Below are 17,585 nucleotides of genomic sequence, written 5' to 3'. Positions count from 1 at the left end.
TTCGGCATTATAACGAATAGACGCTAGCGTATCATTCAAGGCCAGGACCGTACTTGGGGATGCTGGTGGTGTTTCATCAAGTATTGGTGAGGCAGGAATAGGTGGTGTTAGGTTGTTGGGTAAAGCTGATGTAGATGGTTGTGTACGGAGGGTCACCAGTTGAATATCGTGAAGGTGGACGGTATGGCGATGGTGTACGGGAAGATGCTGATGAAAGTTGTATTGGTGACGGTGTGCGAGACAGGTCCATGGGTTCAGAAGGACCGGGTACATTCAAGTCATGCGTTCGTTGATGACTCTTGAAATGTTCCAATCTAGCAACTTTCTTACCACATACTTCACAGACAAACGTATGTCTATCACCGTGTACTTCTCTAACATGCCGATTTAAGTAGGACTTGGTAGCGAAACTCTTCGCGCACGTAGGGCAAATATGTTGAGCTTTCGGCATCTTGAATATAGCTTCCGCAGTTAACCATGGAATGATCTCCCACAACCCTATACAACCCCTTTTATAGTATATTCAAGTATCATTTGAGAACGATACGTTTCTCATACTTAAAATATTCGTTTTAAGAAATACTCGTGACATAGGTTCAAGTGACAAGCGTATTTAAGTACTACAATGATATTAAAATGAAGTTTAAAATATTTCCATTCAACGCCACTTTAACAACGAATATTCCATGACGTCAAAACACTCCGTGTTTTAAATTAACCGCGCCTCCCGGGGAATCTGCGCACGCGCGCCGCCCAGGTTATGACTTTTTACATAATTTCAACTTATTCCGTACGATAAAACGTGATAAGATATACGTTCAAGTGTACTCTTCGAGATAAGCGGAGATAAATAAACAAGTTGGTCTGAACACAATATGTTGATATACGAAAAAAAAAATCGTCGCGAGAAATACACTAAATACATTGACTCTTCGACGATTTTACCCCCATTTCACCCCTTAAATCCCGGATCCCGATCCCGAACCCAAACCCGAACCCGGGTTCGGAGCCTCGCCCTTACTTTCGGGATTTAAGGGGTGAAATGGGGGTAAAATCGTCGAAAAGTCAATGTATTTATGGTATTTCTCGCGACGATTTGTTTTCCCGTATATAGACATATTGTGTCCAAATTCCTTTAGAGTTTATCAGTAAACCACTTACTTTTAAGTATTTTTTCAATCCTTATACCTATATTTACATATTGGAATTGTTACAAAAGGTTCTTTTAAACGTAACTTGGTACATAAATTAAGTATTTTTAATTTACCGTATTTAAAATATAGGTAAGCGGTTTTTATCGTAATTTTATACCTAATATCATATGTAACATAATTGCTCATAAGTATGCCTATGTATAACATTTCCATTGAAAAAATTCAATAAGACCTTGTTTCACGCGGAACATACATTAAGCGGACCTAAAAATGCCAAAATGCTTATAATCCTTGCGCTATTGAAAAGGTTACCAAGGAAACAAAATCTCGTGATCGCGAGACACGAGCTAAACTTGAGATGGATGGAAAAAAAATAAGGCTCTTCGTTTTTCCAACTACTTTTCTGATGTACCCAAAAATGGACCAAAATAGACCAAAAGTACCCTAAAAACGACCAAAGTCACCATTTTCGGCCCTATGTACCCCATTTCGGACCAAAAGTACCCCAATCTGGACCTATTAGCTTTATTGTAATGTTAAACTCCCATAGAGATTCCCCTAAAAAGAAAAAAACTTGCGGTCCAATTTTGGGTACATGAATTATTTTGAAGAGGGAATCCATGTTTTAAATTCAAATTAACCGTACCCCTGGGCAATCCGCGCCTCCCAGGTAATCCACGCTCGCGCGCGCGAACACTATCTTCCCGCCTAGGTTATCACTTTTTACATCATTTCAACTTATTCCGTACGATAAAACGTGATAAGATATACGTTCAAGTGTCAAAAAACAAATTCCATTCTACGTTACTTTAACAACGAATATTCCATGACGTCAAAACACTCCCGCAAAGTACTTAACGATTCTATCTTATTGATTAAAATAGACACTTAATGACATTGAATGTTGTTTAAAAATAATTTCATTCTACTTTAACAACGAATATTCCATGACGACAAAACACTCTTAAATTCAAATTAACTGCGTCCCCCAGAAAATCTGCGCGCGCGCCGCCTAGGTTATCACTTTTTACATCATTTCAACTTATTCCGTACGATAAAACGTCATAAGATATACGTTCAAGTATCTTTCGAGATAAGCGGAGATAAATGAACAAGTTGGCCTGAACACAATATGTTGATATACGGGAAAACAAATCGTCGCGAGAAATACCATAAATACATTGACTTTTCGACGATTTTACCCCCATTTCACCCTTTAAATCCCGGATTTCGATCCCGAACCCAAACCCGAACCCTTGTTTGGCGCCAGACCCTCACTTTCCTTCTACTAATATTATCTCTTTAATAACTCAATAAAACGGACAGTTTGGAATATATCCACAACAAGTAAAAATAGTATACTTGCGATGTTAATATTTATCCCTCACCTGAACGCTGAATATTCGGTTGGTCACTACGTCGCTGAAATAGTCTTTAAACAATCGCCTAATCCTTTCGATACCGAAACCAAGGAGGACAGAAACTTAGAAAGGGAGACGAAGTAGGAGGCATGAACGCGCCAGTATCCTTGTAAAAAGTTTAGCGCGCTTGGCGGGAACAATTCGGAAAAATGGCAGCACGTAGCGCAAGGTTGGTAAAATTTAAACAAGAAAATATTGCCTAGAGAAGGGGGTTTTGGTTTACGCATCGTCTGATTCTAGGTCTGTTACTCAGCCTTCTACTGTAGTACATGTCGTCACTGGTTTGGAAAATGCTAGCCTTCTCAAAGTTACAGGTGACGTCACCTGGTTCGGCCAATATGCATTTTTTCGTACATGAGACCCCCTTGGCGTAGCGGCCGTCATCTTACCGCCCTTTACACGTCTTACAAGGATGCTGGCGCGTTCATTCCACCTACTTCGCCTCCCTTCCTATCCTTGTTAACCGAAACTAGACTAGGTGGCAGGGTGGGAAATAAGGAATTTTTTTAAAGTGGACATGTGACCATTGCTTAGAATAAATAAACTGGACCTTGACCAACGGGGTCTCGATCGAGAAACGGTTTGAAAGAATTATTACATTGCCTCAAAAATTCGTCTTTTGCTGACGTCACCCAGATGAGATCCCATTGATTTTCAATAGGATCTCATCTCAGTGACGTCACGATTTTCGTTAGCAACGAAGTAGCCAGCCTTAGCCCTTAGAAACCACAGCGTATCGAGGCAACCTTTTACTACTAAAATTTACTAACCTTGGACCATTGAACGCCGTCTGCTATATTAGAATATCGTGTTTTAACCTGTACAAACTTATAACTAATTAGTATTTTACAAATTACTAACAAAAAAAATAAAACACCTCGAATTAACTAACCCCTCTCCGATTTAATTAAAAAACTGGTCCGAGCAATTTGTAAACTGGTCATTTGCCCACTGCCACCGCCTTCTTTCCCACGCTGCTAGGTGGCGCAGCGACGCTGTAGCTATAGCGTCTGCTATGGGGGTATACTTCGTATCAGTCGTCTGTTAAGCCTGTGCTTAAAGGTCGACTACATAAATCTTCGGTTTACTCTGTCTTTCACTGGAAGTAGGCTTACTGCAATACACGTGTGCCATGCAGTCAACCTACTTCCAGTGAAAGACAGAGTAAACCGAAGATTTATGTAGTCGGCCTTTAAGCATTACTATAGTGATTGTTACGAAATAATTATTTTATATTTCGGTCAGTAGACGGCTACAATTCGTAGAATTTACTCTACGCACGGGGAAGCAGGAAAAAAACCATGTAGACATTTAAGAATAGAGAAAGGCACTTTGTAAATCCCCCGGCCGACTGTCGGCTGTATATACTTAATTGAGGCTATTAGAGACCTTTAATGCAACGAGTAAACCACCGAAAGTTATTTGAACAGTCGGCCAATTGTAATTTTACCTTCTACAAAGAGACCTTTAATGCAACGGTCGGCGCCAACTGTCGGTAATCAGGCCGGAAACAAGTATACCGCCGACAGTTATTTGAACAGCCGGCCAATTGTAATTTTTACCGTCTACAAACTTTGGACTCTTAACCAACTGTATTTCGGCACCTATGTGCTACTGGGGATTATACCTTTTTTTTGCTAGAGCACATAGTCAATAAAAGTGTTTTGAAGCAAATCTAAATCTTTCGTCAGTTATTGAAAAACATTTGCTCACTATTTTGGCTTTCGATGTTATGACAACGATTTCTGACATTATACATAACCAACTACTTTTTCATTGTTCTTAAATATTTAATGGTGGGCTGACTGTTTTGGAATTTGATAGCTTGTCGATGAGAATATCGGCTTCCTTAAAAAGATCTAAAGCTGTACTTTGATATGAAAACCTTATATTTTTTTTTATAAATTTGAGGGAAAGAGATACTTTAATTTTTTAATGATTTGAAGCTCGCATTTTAATGCAGTTTAAACAGTTCTTTAATATGACAAGGAAATGTCATCTGGTTGTTCTTCACTTGACTTTGCCTCCAATAATTATGATCTGATATTTTTCCGGTTCATGAGTTAACCTATATTTAATGACATCTGTTATTCCGATCTCTCCATGCATCTTGCCCATATAAGTCTTAACAGTCAAATTGCACCGTGGCTTCAATAATTTTTAATGAATCAAAATTTCCGTGTTCTTTGAGTTACAAGGAGTAAAAACGTCTTATGAGATAAGTGAATAAATATTTTTACTAGCAAAAGCTTATTTAGCGATCACATCCAGTGGTTATGATTTAAAATACCAAGAAACACCGTAAAAAAATATTTTCTTTGTTTTATGGTTTCTCAGAGGATACACGTACGGTTACCTAGAAACATTTCATTGATCATTGTTATTACAGCAAATATTCAAAATGGTCGCAACTGGCGTGAAGGCAAACATGGACTCGTTTTCGGAAAGATTTTCGAACACGACGAAACATTTCTGGCGTGTTTCGGATTGTGTTGCCGACGTCAATTATATGTTGACGTAAGTCTTCAACGTCTCGAACTTCAGTCTTTTATACCAAGTCCTTGATATGTCCCCAGAGATAGAAATCTTATGAATTCAAATCAGGAGATCTGTTTTGCAATGAAACAGTTCCGGCCCCGACCTAGTACACACCTCTTAGGAAACTCATCAAGATGAGTTCTAACCCGAAGGCTAAAATGAGGGCGTGTTCCGTCGTGCATAAACCGCATTTGTTGTCTTACTGCTAGTAAGATCTGGTAAAGTGTATTGTAGAAAGCTTAAGTACGACTCACCAGTTAGTCTTGGTGGTAGAAAATAAGGTCCAATTATAAGGTCGCTAACAAATCCGCATTAGACGTTGAGACGTAACTGTACTTGATGTGACCTAAAGGTAGTCGTATGCGGATTTTCTTGCTGCCACTCATGGCGATAATGTAAATTGAAGATTCCGTCACGGGAAAAATTAGCCTCGTCAGGAACTAGGAGTGTTCTAAACCAATTGACTTCGTTAGTCTGCTCCGGAAACCACTGACCAAATTCGACGTTCAATTGGCCTTGTACTGGTCGTAGGATCATCCTCGAAGATAGTTAGTACTTAGTCCTCCACGTCTTCTGGAACGTTTCTTTCTGCAGTAGTAGGCCCCGTGGTTTGTTTTTTTTTTCAGTTTATCTTAAACGTCTGTCAACCGCCGTCAACGTTTGCCGATTTGGAAGCAGTCTTTGAGGAAAGTGCTCCTGATATAAGCGCCACGCTTTCACCGCATTTCCCTAAGCGAGTTCATACATAAGATACATAAGATGCATATCTGCATGTTCCGCATTCGTGTAGTACGCCATAGCATAACAGCTTTAAGATACGAAATGTTAATTTAATTATTGAAGTACCTCAGTTTTTTGCAAATTCGAGCCTCGTACCCGTCCAAAAAATTATAAGAACATGTGTTATAGACTAAATCTATAGACTAAAAACCTTTGTTTGCTAGTGACTATTTAAATTATTTTTTTAATTAACTAAACAAGCCAGCTTCAAGCAGTGATCTAGCATTCGGGGAAAAAACAGGGAGATGAGCGAGATACGTTCCAAAACGCCTCACAATGTATTTAATTTTTACTTACTTATGGCATTAGGAGAATAAAAAAACGAAATTTAATAATTCCCTTTTTTAATAGGCGTAGTCACTTAGAAATACCTTGTTTTTGTTTTGGTTTTTCTACACGTTGCTTTCTTCTTTTAATTTAATAACGCACTTTTGATACTAATTTTTGTTTTTTATTAGTGAGAGAAAACAATTGGGTCCAAGGAATAATAGAAACGGCACATTTGCGCGTTTTTCGTCGTTTTGGAGGCCGATTTTTGACGGCCAATTACTCGGATATGGTTCAATTTAGGAAAATGTTTCTTAGAACCTTATTCACTCCTTGTTACCAGAGGAACACGCAAGTAAATTTGTGCCAGACCTTTTTGAAACACCCTGTTTATATCACAATTAGTTTTCTTTAATTATCGTATATTGAAAAATGTTTTACTTCCGTTAAAATCTATATTTAAGATGTCAAATTACAATATTTACAGCCTTAGTTATACTTCCGTTAAAAGAATATTTTTAGTTTATTTCCGATTTTCTTAATAAAGGATATAATTAAGAGAGGATGTTAAGAAAAATTAACACTGATAAAATTCATATCAATCATATAAATATAAAACGTAATGATCAAATAGTTCATTACACATTTATAGTTGCCTTTTTAAAAATAAATATTTCTTAAATTAGAAGCGATGCAGTGGCAAATTTCGTTTATCTTATTTTGTTCGTTTTTGTTTATAAAATCATCGTCAACTGGCGAGACTGAAGAAATTGAGGCCGAGTCATATTGTGGTAAGATATTGGATTAATTTGAATACCTTTTTCCGATAATGACATTTTCGCTCAGCTCCAACTTAAAATGAAAACTTCTCTTAGTAGCATATTATCGTCCTTGCTAGTAGTTTATTTGGCCCCAGGCATATTTATACAGTAGGGAGCTTGGTGCTGAAATAAACCTGGATTAGGTGCATTTTCTAAAATTCAAATAATTAACGAATATTCTAATTTGCTATCTCTTCATTTTTATTTATTTATCTCAGTTTGAATGCATTTATTGTAACGTTTTTCCATTGATTTTGGTTGATCTGCCATATCAGCATATCAAAATTCCATGTAAATACCAAGATTTAGTTATGTTCTTACATCGGATCCCATCGAAACGACACATAATCTAATTGTTGATAAATTGAGGATATATTATTGAACTTCCTAACTCTCTGGCTGCCATACGGAGAAGAGAAAAGCACCAAGCATAGATTGTCTTTTTAAAACGCTTATGAGAGCTATATCACAAACTAATTATTTTTCAATTATTTCGTATTAAATTTAATTTTCGGATGAGTAAACTGGTTTTAAAAGAATTATTTCGTAGAATAATGATTTAAAAGGCTCTTTACATCTTCAGAACATTTTCTTAGTCGTTGTCAAATTAACGAAAATCGTCTCTTGATGTGAGGTCTTATCTTGTCGATGCTAATAATATGAATTTCGATGGAACACGTTTAAATAATTTTCAAGTATATTTCATAGACTGCAATATAAATTGTAATACTAGTTTGATTTTCAGAACAATTACTATCATCTAAAGGTGATGCGGAGGTTATTGAATGTAAGAACACTCACATATCAGCGGATGTGAGTGCTTGGCAATTTCATTGTCCATTTTTATCTAAAGTTTGTATTAATTTGTTTTAAATTTATAAATGAAACTGTTAGCTAGCGAATGTCATCGACAGTTGTCTCCGAGACGCTGCCGGAATCGATTTTGTTGAAATGTTGCGTCGTTCGTGTAGAAACGAAGGACCTGATGCAGATATGAGAGCGGTATGATCGTTTACTTTTCATATTCGCTTGATTAAGTCAGTGGGTTTGTTAGTGTTGCTAGATTTTGGCATACTTTAAAATGGATGAAAAGACAGGTTTTAATATCTAAAATATAATTTTTCGTTCATTATTGTAGGTGCGTGTTTGTATGAACCAGCACGGTGGTCACCTTGACGTAAGTTTAATATTTCAAAACGAAATAAACTTGAGACCTACGTTTAAGTTTAAAATCAAAGGGACAACTGGAAAAGGAAACAATAAAAATAATAAGTTTTGAAGTATTAAGTTGGGAGGGGATGGAAGCAGGGTCTGAAATAAACTTGCCACTCTGACTTAGCCGAACAGCTCAACGGCACAGGCTACTATCTCTTACGTTTGTGTAGGTCCGTTATTTCTCCCAACTTATGCGTGGAATCTTTATTGACAACTTTAAATTCATAGCGAGAATTGATTTGCGGAATTTAAAACAATAGCCGCGTCCACACGTATTCTTGTAAACGTTTTGTATCGTACCGTCGAAAACACTTTGTTCACACGTTTAATTTAGAGTGCGTTTCGATTGAATTAGGGCATGTTCAAGACGCGACATTCATCTCAGACTAAAAGGGTGTCACTTAAAATTAATTTTATCTTGGTGAAAGATGGACAGGTGGTACGCGAAAAAGAACTCGATGACGTAAGGATTCTTGTAAAATGTATCGGCAAATGGTATCTGAAAATATCGGACGCGGAATGGTGGCTGCTCACACCTAATGATTCATATGTTGAAGAAGGCAGATTACAAATCAAAGAATTCATTTAGTCATACGATTATATAAAGAATGATCATCAAAATGAGAGCAAAAATTAAGCTTCATTTTGGAAATCAAAAAATAATCTTTGATGGACTTTCTTTACTAGCTCGCGTCATTGAAAGTTTTGTTACTTCAGATTTGGATTATCCTTTAAAATTAGATGACGAAGTTTTTATATAAAATTTCACATCGACTTTTTGAGTTATTGACTGAGTCTACAAACGCCAAATAAATTAAGAGTGTCTCATGTTGGGGATTCTACCGAATACCCGAATCCTTCGCCCAGGCAAAGAAATTATTCGATTGTTTGTTATTTTTATAATTAGTACTTAGTTAAAATTACTGACCCTGATTTTTATATTGAAAACCATGTAGAAATATATTTAGGACTTGAAACTATTTTTAAGGACTCAAGTCCAATTTATTTAGACCCGGGAATCAATTACTAACGATTAATTTTACCAAGATTTAAATATGTACCAAGAGCAAAATTTAGATTTCGCTTTATATAGTAGGAAAGAAAATGTTTACCGTGATTCATAATCGTGGCAAAATGGGTTTTTTTTAAATAACAAGTGAATTTTCCGTAAAGTACCTTTTGGGGTGGAAACATTTATTAAATTATCAATTATTCTAAATCTTATAATTGTAAAAAAGATATTAACTAATTAATAAAAAACGATTTTATCATTTCGCAGTCAACTCATGTGCAACAACAAGCAATAGCTACTGAGGTGAGTTATTTACTTTTATGGCACTTTATCTTATTACTAAAAATATTATATTTTTATATTAACCCACATCTCGTTTGTATAACTATTTAATCTTAATATTTTGTCCACATTACGAATACTTTAAATATATATAATATCGAAATCATTGTCAGTACATTAACGATAATTACAACCAAAAGGTATTACATTGGATCCAATTACAATGAATTAAATTCAACTGTTTTACAATTTCTGTCAAATTATATGAACTAAACAGAATTTTTTACAAATTGGACGTGTCATAACCACAGTTGAATCCAAAATTAGACATTAGGTTAAAGTATTTTCGTAAAGGAAGAGTTTCGTGAACGGAAATGTATGGAATTGATTTGGGGATTGATAAACAGTTGAGATACTAGTTGCAAAGACTACGTCACCCTCTAGTGACAGCAAGATATAATTTCAGGCTTTAACGTTATATTAGTATTTTCTGTTTGAATTTAGTCACGTATTTAATTCTAAATTTATGATATTAATGGAGTTCGTGCGCTTTAATATCTTACCAAATACTTTGTTGACGACATAACTTAAGAAGGCGCACATCCTTAATGCATTCTGCTAACTAGCGGGTTCTTATATCTGGCAGGAAAACTATCTAAACGAGGTTCATCGAAAAATAAATTTTAAACTGTTGAGAATTTACTCGCTTTCACTCGTATTTTGATTTGTATACTTCAAACAAATATGCGATGTTCAATTTAATGTGTAAAAACATTTACTGAAATTTAAAAACATTTTAGAACTGGTTGAGATTATTTTTAGCTCCCTTAATATAAATATGCATTTAAGGAATATTCGTAAGTACTGGGTTTGAAATTGTAGAACGTTTACGTTTTTGTTTAAATTTGATAGTACAAAATATAGTACCTTATATTTATTTTTTGTAGGAGTGCATTTTGGAGAAGTTTGGCTTCCGGGCGCCCAGGAATGACGTTGAATAAGTATAAGAGGCCAATTGATATTACGAAGATTTCTAATCCTTGTTTTTTTGGCTAAACAAAGCGAAAATTATTAAATAAACCTTATCTTTTCAATTATTTTTTGTTCTTCTCATCTACTTTTGTTATTAAATAATTATAGCATTGGGAATGGTTGTTGTAATTCAACCATGTTAAAAATTACATTTCTAACTTCGAAATAGCTGTAAGTCTCTTAAATTTAAATTTTCAAATCTGACTTTTTAGTTTTTGGTGGGTAATTAATCCAATTTGTTAATAAGAATATGGTTTTTCAGAACATTATTGAAATTTTGCAATACTATAAGTTAATTCTTAAAGATCAAAATTTATTTACATTGAAAGGACAATCTGAAATAAGTGTTTGGTTGTCCTTATTTCTATGTACCGGCTCTAATTATAATTAATATTTTATATCCAATCAAATTTACCTCCATTGATTTTAGATTTGGGTTAAGTTGCCATGTATCGGGAAACCTCATCATCAAATGTTTTATCATACTTAAATTTTAACACTTTATGATCAAATAATTAGGCGATCTTTTATTGTGTCCATTCTCTATATGAAAAATGAATTAACGTGCGTCTAGATAATATAACTCTTCATGTGTAGTTAAAGAATTGGCCCCATTTAAAATCTTAAACCGTCACACGGCCTATTTTTTAAATTGCCGATTGGCAATTAATGGATATCAAAACCCAAAATTTCAGCTATATTTTTTAGTTTAACATAATTTATATAGAACTTTAAAGATGATTACTTAATTATTCAATAACGGTAAACCATTGCAGATTTAAAATTTACGTGAGAAAATATAAAAATTTTATTAGAAAATTGCATTAATACAGAAGGAACCTAATAGGTATTAATTGTTGTTATTAGTTTTGGTTTTGTCAAAGCGAATTAAAATTCTCAATTTAAATGGAGAGATTTTGGATAAACATCAACCAGAATGTTCTCTGATCCAGAAAATATTGTGAATTTAAAATTTGTTTTTTTTTAAACATTTTGATTTTGGTGTTAGTTAGAAATAAAATGTTTTATTTTTTTCAAGTAATATAATAAAATTGTACGATAGTGGTTTTGTTACATTTGAAAACCTTATATACGGTAATTTTTATGTTATGTTATTAAATGTGTAGTATCGGCAATATATTATGTTGTTGTACGAAAAGAATACTTTCATTCATGGAGTAAATTAGTGCATGGCGTACTTTTATCTTTTCGACTTGGATGGGAACAACATTACGCAATTAAAGCCTTTTGCCATTAGATAAATGGTTAAGAGTGTAAAAATTAAAGGTTTTAGCTTTTTCAGATGATTGGAATTCTAAAATATTTAATTTTGATTGGTTGCTTTTTAAAAATTTTAGAATTTTTTCATTTACCTACATGATAAATGTTAGAGATATTTTTATAGATGATTTTGAACAATTATCACAATTATAGATATTTGGGTAATCTTTTTATAAAACAAATTGTGATGATATAACTATAACACTCAAAAATATTCCAGGGGGTTATTATGACAACAATTTATTTGTCATAATATGTGAATACCGTAATGTACAGAAAAGCTTTGCTCCTTTAAAGACCATTTAAAATATAATTTAATAATAAGAAATATATATTAAAATTTAAAACTCAAAACGCCTGAGTAAGCCGCCTGTAAGACAACCAAAATTAGAACTGAAAATAGAAGCTTAACTATCTGTAAATGAAAAAAAAAAGTGTTTCCATGAAATAAAACCATAAAAAGTTGAAAGTTTAAAATGTCACGATCGAGCTTAAGCTTTTTAGTACTTAGTTGGCACGCGTGTTTCAAACGTGGACTTAAAATTCTAAAATCTTTATCAATTGCAGCGAGTGCTTTCTGTCTTCTGTAACTTAAGCTAGCAACGTTGAAAGAACATTTACAAGTGACCTCCTGTATTTTATAGAAACACCCATAGGTCTTTAAAGGAATTTATTTGAAACATTTTAACGGTTACATTGTATAAATGAGCGCACGCTGGTTCGGGAGGGATAATCTTATTAGCTAAGACAAATGCAAGTAAATATTGCTAAGCCCGCGTGATTAGAGTATATTACCAAAATGAATAATTACACGTGCGACAATATTATCGAGAGTCACGGGCTTTGAATTTAAAAATATTTACGGTTTTATTTTCAGGCAAATAATGTCTTTAAGCGTCTATTCCCGAGTGAAACGGAATTAGAGTGAGCGTGAAAATTAAAAACCAGGATAGGGGGACTATGTCACTGTTAGATTTCTAATTCGTTCAGGGTTAACTGTTATACAGCGTAATATTATAGTTTAAAATCACTCTCAGAGTTCGAAATTTTCCACGGTTAAATGTAATGACAGCATATAATGATAGTATACAATTTCTCAGGATTTCATATGTTTACCGAGAAGTGATTTATACAGGTTGATAAGAAAAAGCGGACAATGACGAGTGTACATTATTAAGCGGGAAATAATTTTTAAACGATTTAACAGCGTTTGAATTTTAGTTATGTTATTAAAATGGCATTGGAGGCTTGGAACCGGAACTGGTCTTATCAGAGTGGATATCAAGCCGCGTCTCCACTACAAGTTCTTCAATACCTCGGAGCCAAAGCTGAAGCCTTATTGAGCCGAGCGGGGCACTAGTGAAAACAAAGGTTTGTAGAGTTGGAAAATCGAGGTGGATTTGGCAAAATGAAAATTATGAAACGTATTTGTTAATTTAAAAAACTACTATTAATCGATTGTAAACGATGTTGCAACAAATCATTTAGAATTTCCCAGCAATTTACTTCCCTTAAGCCATTAACAATGTTTGAGATTTCTATGTAGTTGCTACTCCTTATGTATAACTTACAAGACCTGATTTCTATGCTAGGCAGATAGTGTGTCGGAACTTAAGTTCAGCCTTGTGGTAAAAGCTTTTTAAATAGTAAATTTTCCTACAGCACCTTATAAAATTCAAAGGTAGATAGACGCGTGGTAGAGAATATCGGTTGTTCATTATTATTTCAGTGTTAATTTTCTACGTTAAATTGGCAATCTATGTAACATTTATAAAAATACCTAGTTTTAATTTCTACAGGAGTTTTTATTTACTTAGGGTAAATTAGGTAAGTCGTGAATATTATAGACTCTTAAACGCGCATTATCTACAGTCTACGGGGAGGCTGATGAAAAAATTGGTTTTGGGGGAATAAAATTTCTGCGGTAGAGGGCTGGCTCGTTGGTTGTCTGTACGATAAAAGCGGCGCCCAGTAAATGTTTCTAAAAAGAGTGTATTGTGATATTCTTTAGGAAAGTGAAAATTTTACTAGCCAATATTCCCAAAGTTGCGTTGGGTAAAGATAACCTGTGATACAGTATCGGTTGTTCTTACTTTAATATTTCAGTAATAAATGTTTAAATTTTTCATGTTATATTTGGGTATAAATAATTCCAGTTATTCAAAGCAGTTCAGTTAAACAACAACTAGTATTCGTCAGGATGAAATGTATCTATTTATTACTACAGCGGGATACACTTCGAGGAAATAGTAAGCGGGTTTGATGAGATTTTTAAATTGCTGTAACATCGTTCAATCTCTTTTTTTCTTCTTCGGGTATCTCGCTTTATTTATAAAGAGAGTACGCAAATGCTTCTCTCACTATAACTAGACGCCGAACCGTTTTCGCCATTGAATTGGGAATAGTACCGCTAGAATGACATAGGCGGGTAGTCATGGTTTCGCGAAATATAATACATAATAATTTTAATAAAACATTTAAATTGAAATTACCGTAACAATCTTGACAAATTTCACTTACCCTCCCCCCAAACGTACTCTCTTCGGTACGCCCCTGGTATCAATATTTATAATCTTCAACTGATCTCTAGGATAAGTCTCTAATTCCAAAAGTTAATTCAAAAATAGTCTTACGGTTTCAACTGATATCCAGGATCTCTTTCACAATTTTTAACTCTTTTATCAATGTCACACATTTTATCAAGACCAACTTTTAAGTTAACCCCGTAACGCCTGATTCTTTCACTCGGAACCCAGTGTTGGCGTCCGTTCACTCTCTTGAGCTTTTCTTCTAAACTTAAAAATGATGATGATAATAATAATACAGTAAAAAAACAGTTAATATATACTCGTCCTGAGGTTTTTATGATAACATAAAAATTAGGAAAAAGGTTTATTTAACTAAAAAAATAATGTTATCTTATTTTACGTTGACCTCTATTTTGTAATATAGAGGGCGCTAGGTTTGAGTTTTCGAGATTAACCCGAGAAATTTTAACTAATTAACTGGTTGAACTTATACTTTGTTAACTGTTAATATTAATTAAAGCGAAAAGTACGGAATTATTATGATTTTTGAACCCAAAATGGTTTAAATCGTTATAATTACCTTTAATGTTTATATAGTGTTAAAAGTAGCTTACTCTAAAACAATGTCATAATATCACTACAAACTGCTCAAGATATTTGAAACTAAAAATAATTAATTTTACTCTACTTTATGTCTCGCTGTGATGTCATTATGTCTGCTGTTTACGACAATTCTAAATTTACTTAACTACAACTCTATATTTCAAATATTTGTTAAGAACAATTATTATTTAATTTTCAAGCTTCTACTCCTCACAGTTCATAGAGTACTTAAATTATAAATGCTTAACATTGTATGATTTTACGGGTTTAACTGGATATCAAAATTTATTTATTTGCTCTCATGTTAAATTTTCGTACAATACATGCATGAGAGAATGGGGGGCATGCAGTGTGTTGGACATTTTAAAGTTTGTGGTTGCTTCCGCTAGGTATTTCTGGAATAGAAATGTGACTAGTCCGAAGTGTATGTTGTAGTCTTTGGATCGTATTGTCGGTACTCGGTAGCTTTTCTAGTTTCTTTCGTCTCCGGTTTAATTTTTTAAATAATGCTATGTTAAACAAAATGTAAAAGGTTAGTTTTATGGCGCGTTGAAAACAGAGGTCAGGTTTTACTGAAAATGGCAAAAAAGTAAGTCGTTTAGTCCAAATAATTTAAATTTTCTTTACGAAAATGAACTTTTTAACGTAAGCCTTTTATGGTTTAGGTAACATTTCATTGTTTATCCAAAGAAAAGAACCTAATGGCAAAATGTGAAACCATAAAATACATGGTAGTTAACATTATATTTTTAACTATATAAGGTAGGTTCTATCCGGACACTCTTCCCTCTTGGGCGGTTCCACGTACTTCTGAGTTGTTGGTTCATATTTGTACCCATTGTCTTTTAAAATCTTAACAAAGCTACAACATGATTCCCAGCTTAACACTCAGTCACAATCAACAATTGTAACAGGCTGTGTTGTTTTTATCGCCATAATTGGGGTATTATGGCTCCAGCCTCTGGCGAAAACTCCAAAAACACTTTCCCTTGACATATACAACTTTAGTTACATCGAAATGGTTTCATTTAAAATTAAAGGTCTAATACTTAATAGTAAGGTTATTAAATAGTAATACACCCCTATTGTATGACATTTGAACCGATTCATTATTCAAATAACTTTCAATGGCAAATTTATAACTTCTTTCAAAAGGCCATTTGGTTATTGATTTCTTTTCGTAATATGATAAAATCTCCTCAACGCTAATTAACAATTTGTGAATCCTATAATTGGAAAAATTAATCAATTATCTTTCGAACCAAGCACTTGGTCATTTAAAACTGTTAAACCTTTGCTTAAACTCGCGATCGAGCTACCGCTCCCATCGGCCGCCATCTTCAATTTGACCGGATATCACGGTTGCCGGGCAAATATTTGAAAACGAAAGTTTTACAAAACTTTATAATGGCGCGCTTAACATTTTGTCCCCATTCTCTCATTTGTGTATACCAGGCGTAGGAGATGATAGCCGTGGAATACAGTTAATTATAACTAGAAATTTAATCATTTAGACATATTTAAAAATATAAAATAAATAAATATAATGTGGCGTTTCTAACAGAAATGTGGTTAAAAATAAAACCACAATTTGCCCTAAATGTGAATTTGTAGGATTAAAACCAGGTCATATTATCACTACAAACTGCAACTATGTCGCTGTGATGTCATTATGTCTGGTTTGCAATAGGCATAGCGCACACGGTTACAAAAGTAACTGGAGTAATTCTAAAGCGCGGGCGCCAAGCACAATGGCAACTTGGGGTCGTAATATATTTTTTTTCAAGACTGTGTCGGGGTTCGTAACTCTTCCCATAGCGGTTGTTCCGTTTTCTTTTTTTCGCACCGAATCTGGCGCTTCTCTTGATAATCCCTTTCGATAAGGTCCGGGGTTTTAATTCGAGCGGTGTCCGAACGACTGAGGCTTTTCTAGGCTTCGTTGAAAAGGTCAATTTTTTCCTAACTCGGGAGATGGTTTTCTTGGAGGATCCCGTAGGCGTAAACAACGCGTCGAACTTGTTCCAGCCGATGGGGGGGGGGGGGGGGGGGGGGGTTCGTTTTATATTTATAGCCTCGATGCCGTAGCTTACGAGTGTGGCGATGTCTGACCCGGGAACGCGCGTCTTATCTATAAACAATTCACCTTCCGTCGATATAGAAACTCTATCGCCTAAACTAACTTGGGGTCGTAATATATTTTTTTTCAAGACTGTGTCGGGGTTCGTAACTCTTCCCATAGCGGTTGTTCCGTTTTCTTTTTTTCGCACCGAATCTGGCGCTTCTCTTGATAATCCCTTTCGATAAGGTCCGGGGTTTTAATTCGAGCGGTGTCCGAACGACTGAGGCTTTTCTAGGCTTCGTTGAAAAGGTCAATTTTTTCCTAACTCGGGAGATGGTTTTCTTGGAGGATCCCGTAGGCGTAAACAACGCGTCGAACTTGTTCCAGCCGATGGGGGGGGGGGGGGGGGTTCGTTTTATATTTATAGCCTCGATGCCGTAGCTTACGAGTGTGGCGATGTCTGACCCGGGAACGCGCGTCTTATCTATAAACAATTCACCTTCCGTCGATATAGAAACTCTATCGCCTAAACTAATCAATCGGTTAACTAACTCATTAGCACTTGCCCTAAACTGAATCGGTACGAGGTTTA

The 17,585-nt window shown here is 34.8% G+C and overlaps 1 protein-coding gene across 1 annotated transcript; it reads left to right on the top strand.

Annotated features, from left to right (window-relative positions):
- The first annotated feature begins 134 nt into the window (after positions 1-134).
- On the top strand, positions 135-10,548 carry LOC149949845 (uncharacterized). The gene is made up of 7 exons (XM_090169527.1): positions 135-267; positions 6,847-6,951; positions 7,727-7,794; positions 7,876-7,983; positions 8,120-8,158; positions 9,476-9,511; positions 10,438-10,548. The coding sequence occupies exons 1-7, from the start codon at positions 135-137 to the stop codon at positions 10,489-10,491; spliced, it is 543 nt and encodes a 180-aa protein (XP_090025653.1). The 3' UTR covers positions 10,492-10,548.
- Positions 10,549-17,585: the final 7,037 nt, after the last annotated feature.

Source organism: Leiobunum rupestre, chromosome 3 (genome assembly GCF_980474605.1).
Source record: "Leiobunum rupestre chromosome 3, qqLeiRupe1.1.hap1, whole genome shotgun sequence".
In the NCBI taxonomy this organism is placed as follows: Eukaryota; Metazoa; Arthropoda; class Arachnida; order Opiliones; family Sclerosomatidae; genus Leiobunum; species Leiobunum rupestre.
The sequence above is the reverse complement of the archived record's forward strand: the minus strand, read 5'-3'. Positions and strand labels throughout refer to the sequence as shown.

Excerpts from the sequence above, each read along its gene's own strand:
- LOC149949845 (XM_090169527.1), top strand. The coding sequence starts at position 135 with ATGGTTGTGTACGGAGGGTCACCAGTTGAATATCGTGAAGGTGGACGG. Across the intron at positions 7,984-8,119 it reads CTGATGCAGATATGAGAGCG|GTGCGTGTTTGTATGAACCA; the intron begins GTATGATCGTTT and ends TCATTATTGTAG. Across the intron at positions 9,512-10,437 it reads AACAAGCAATAGCTACTGAG|GAGTGCATTTTGGAGAAGTT; the intron begins GTGAGTTATTTA and ends TATTTTTTGTAG.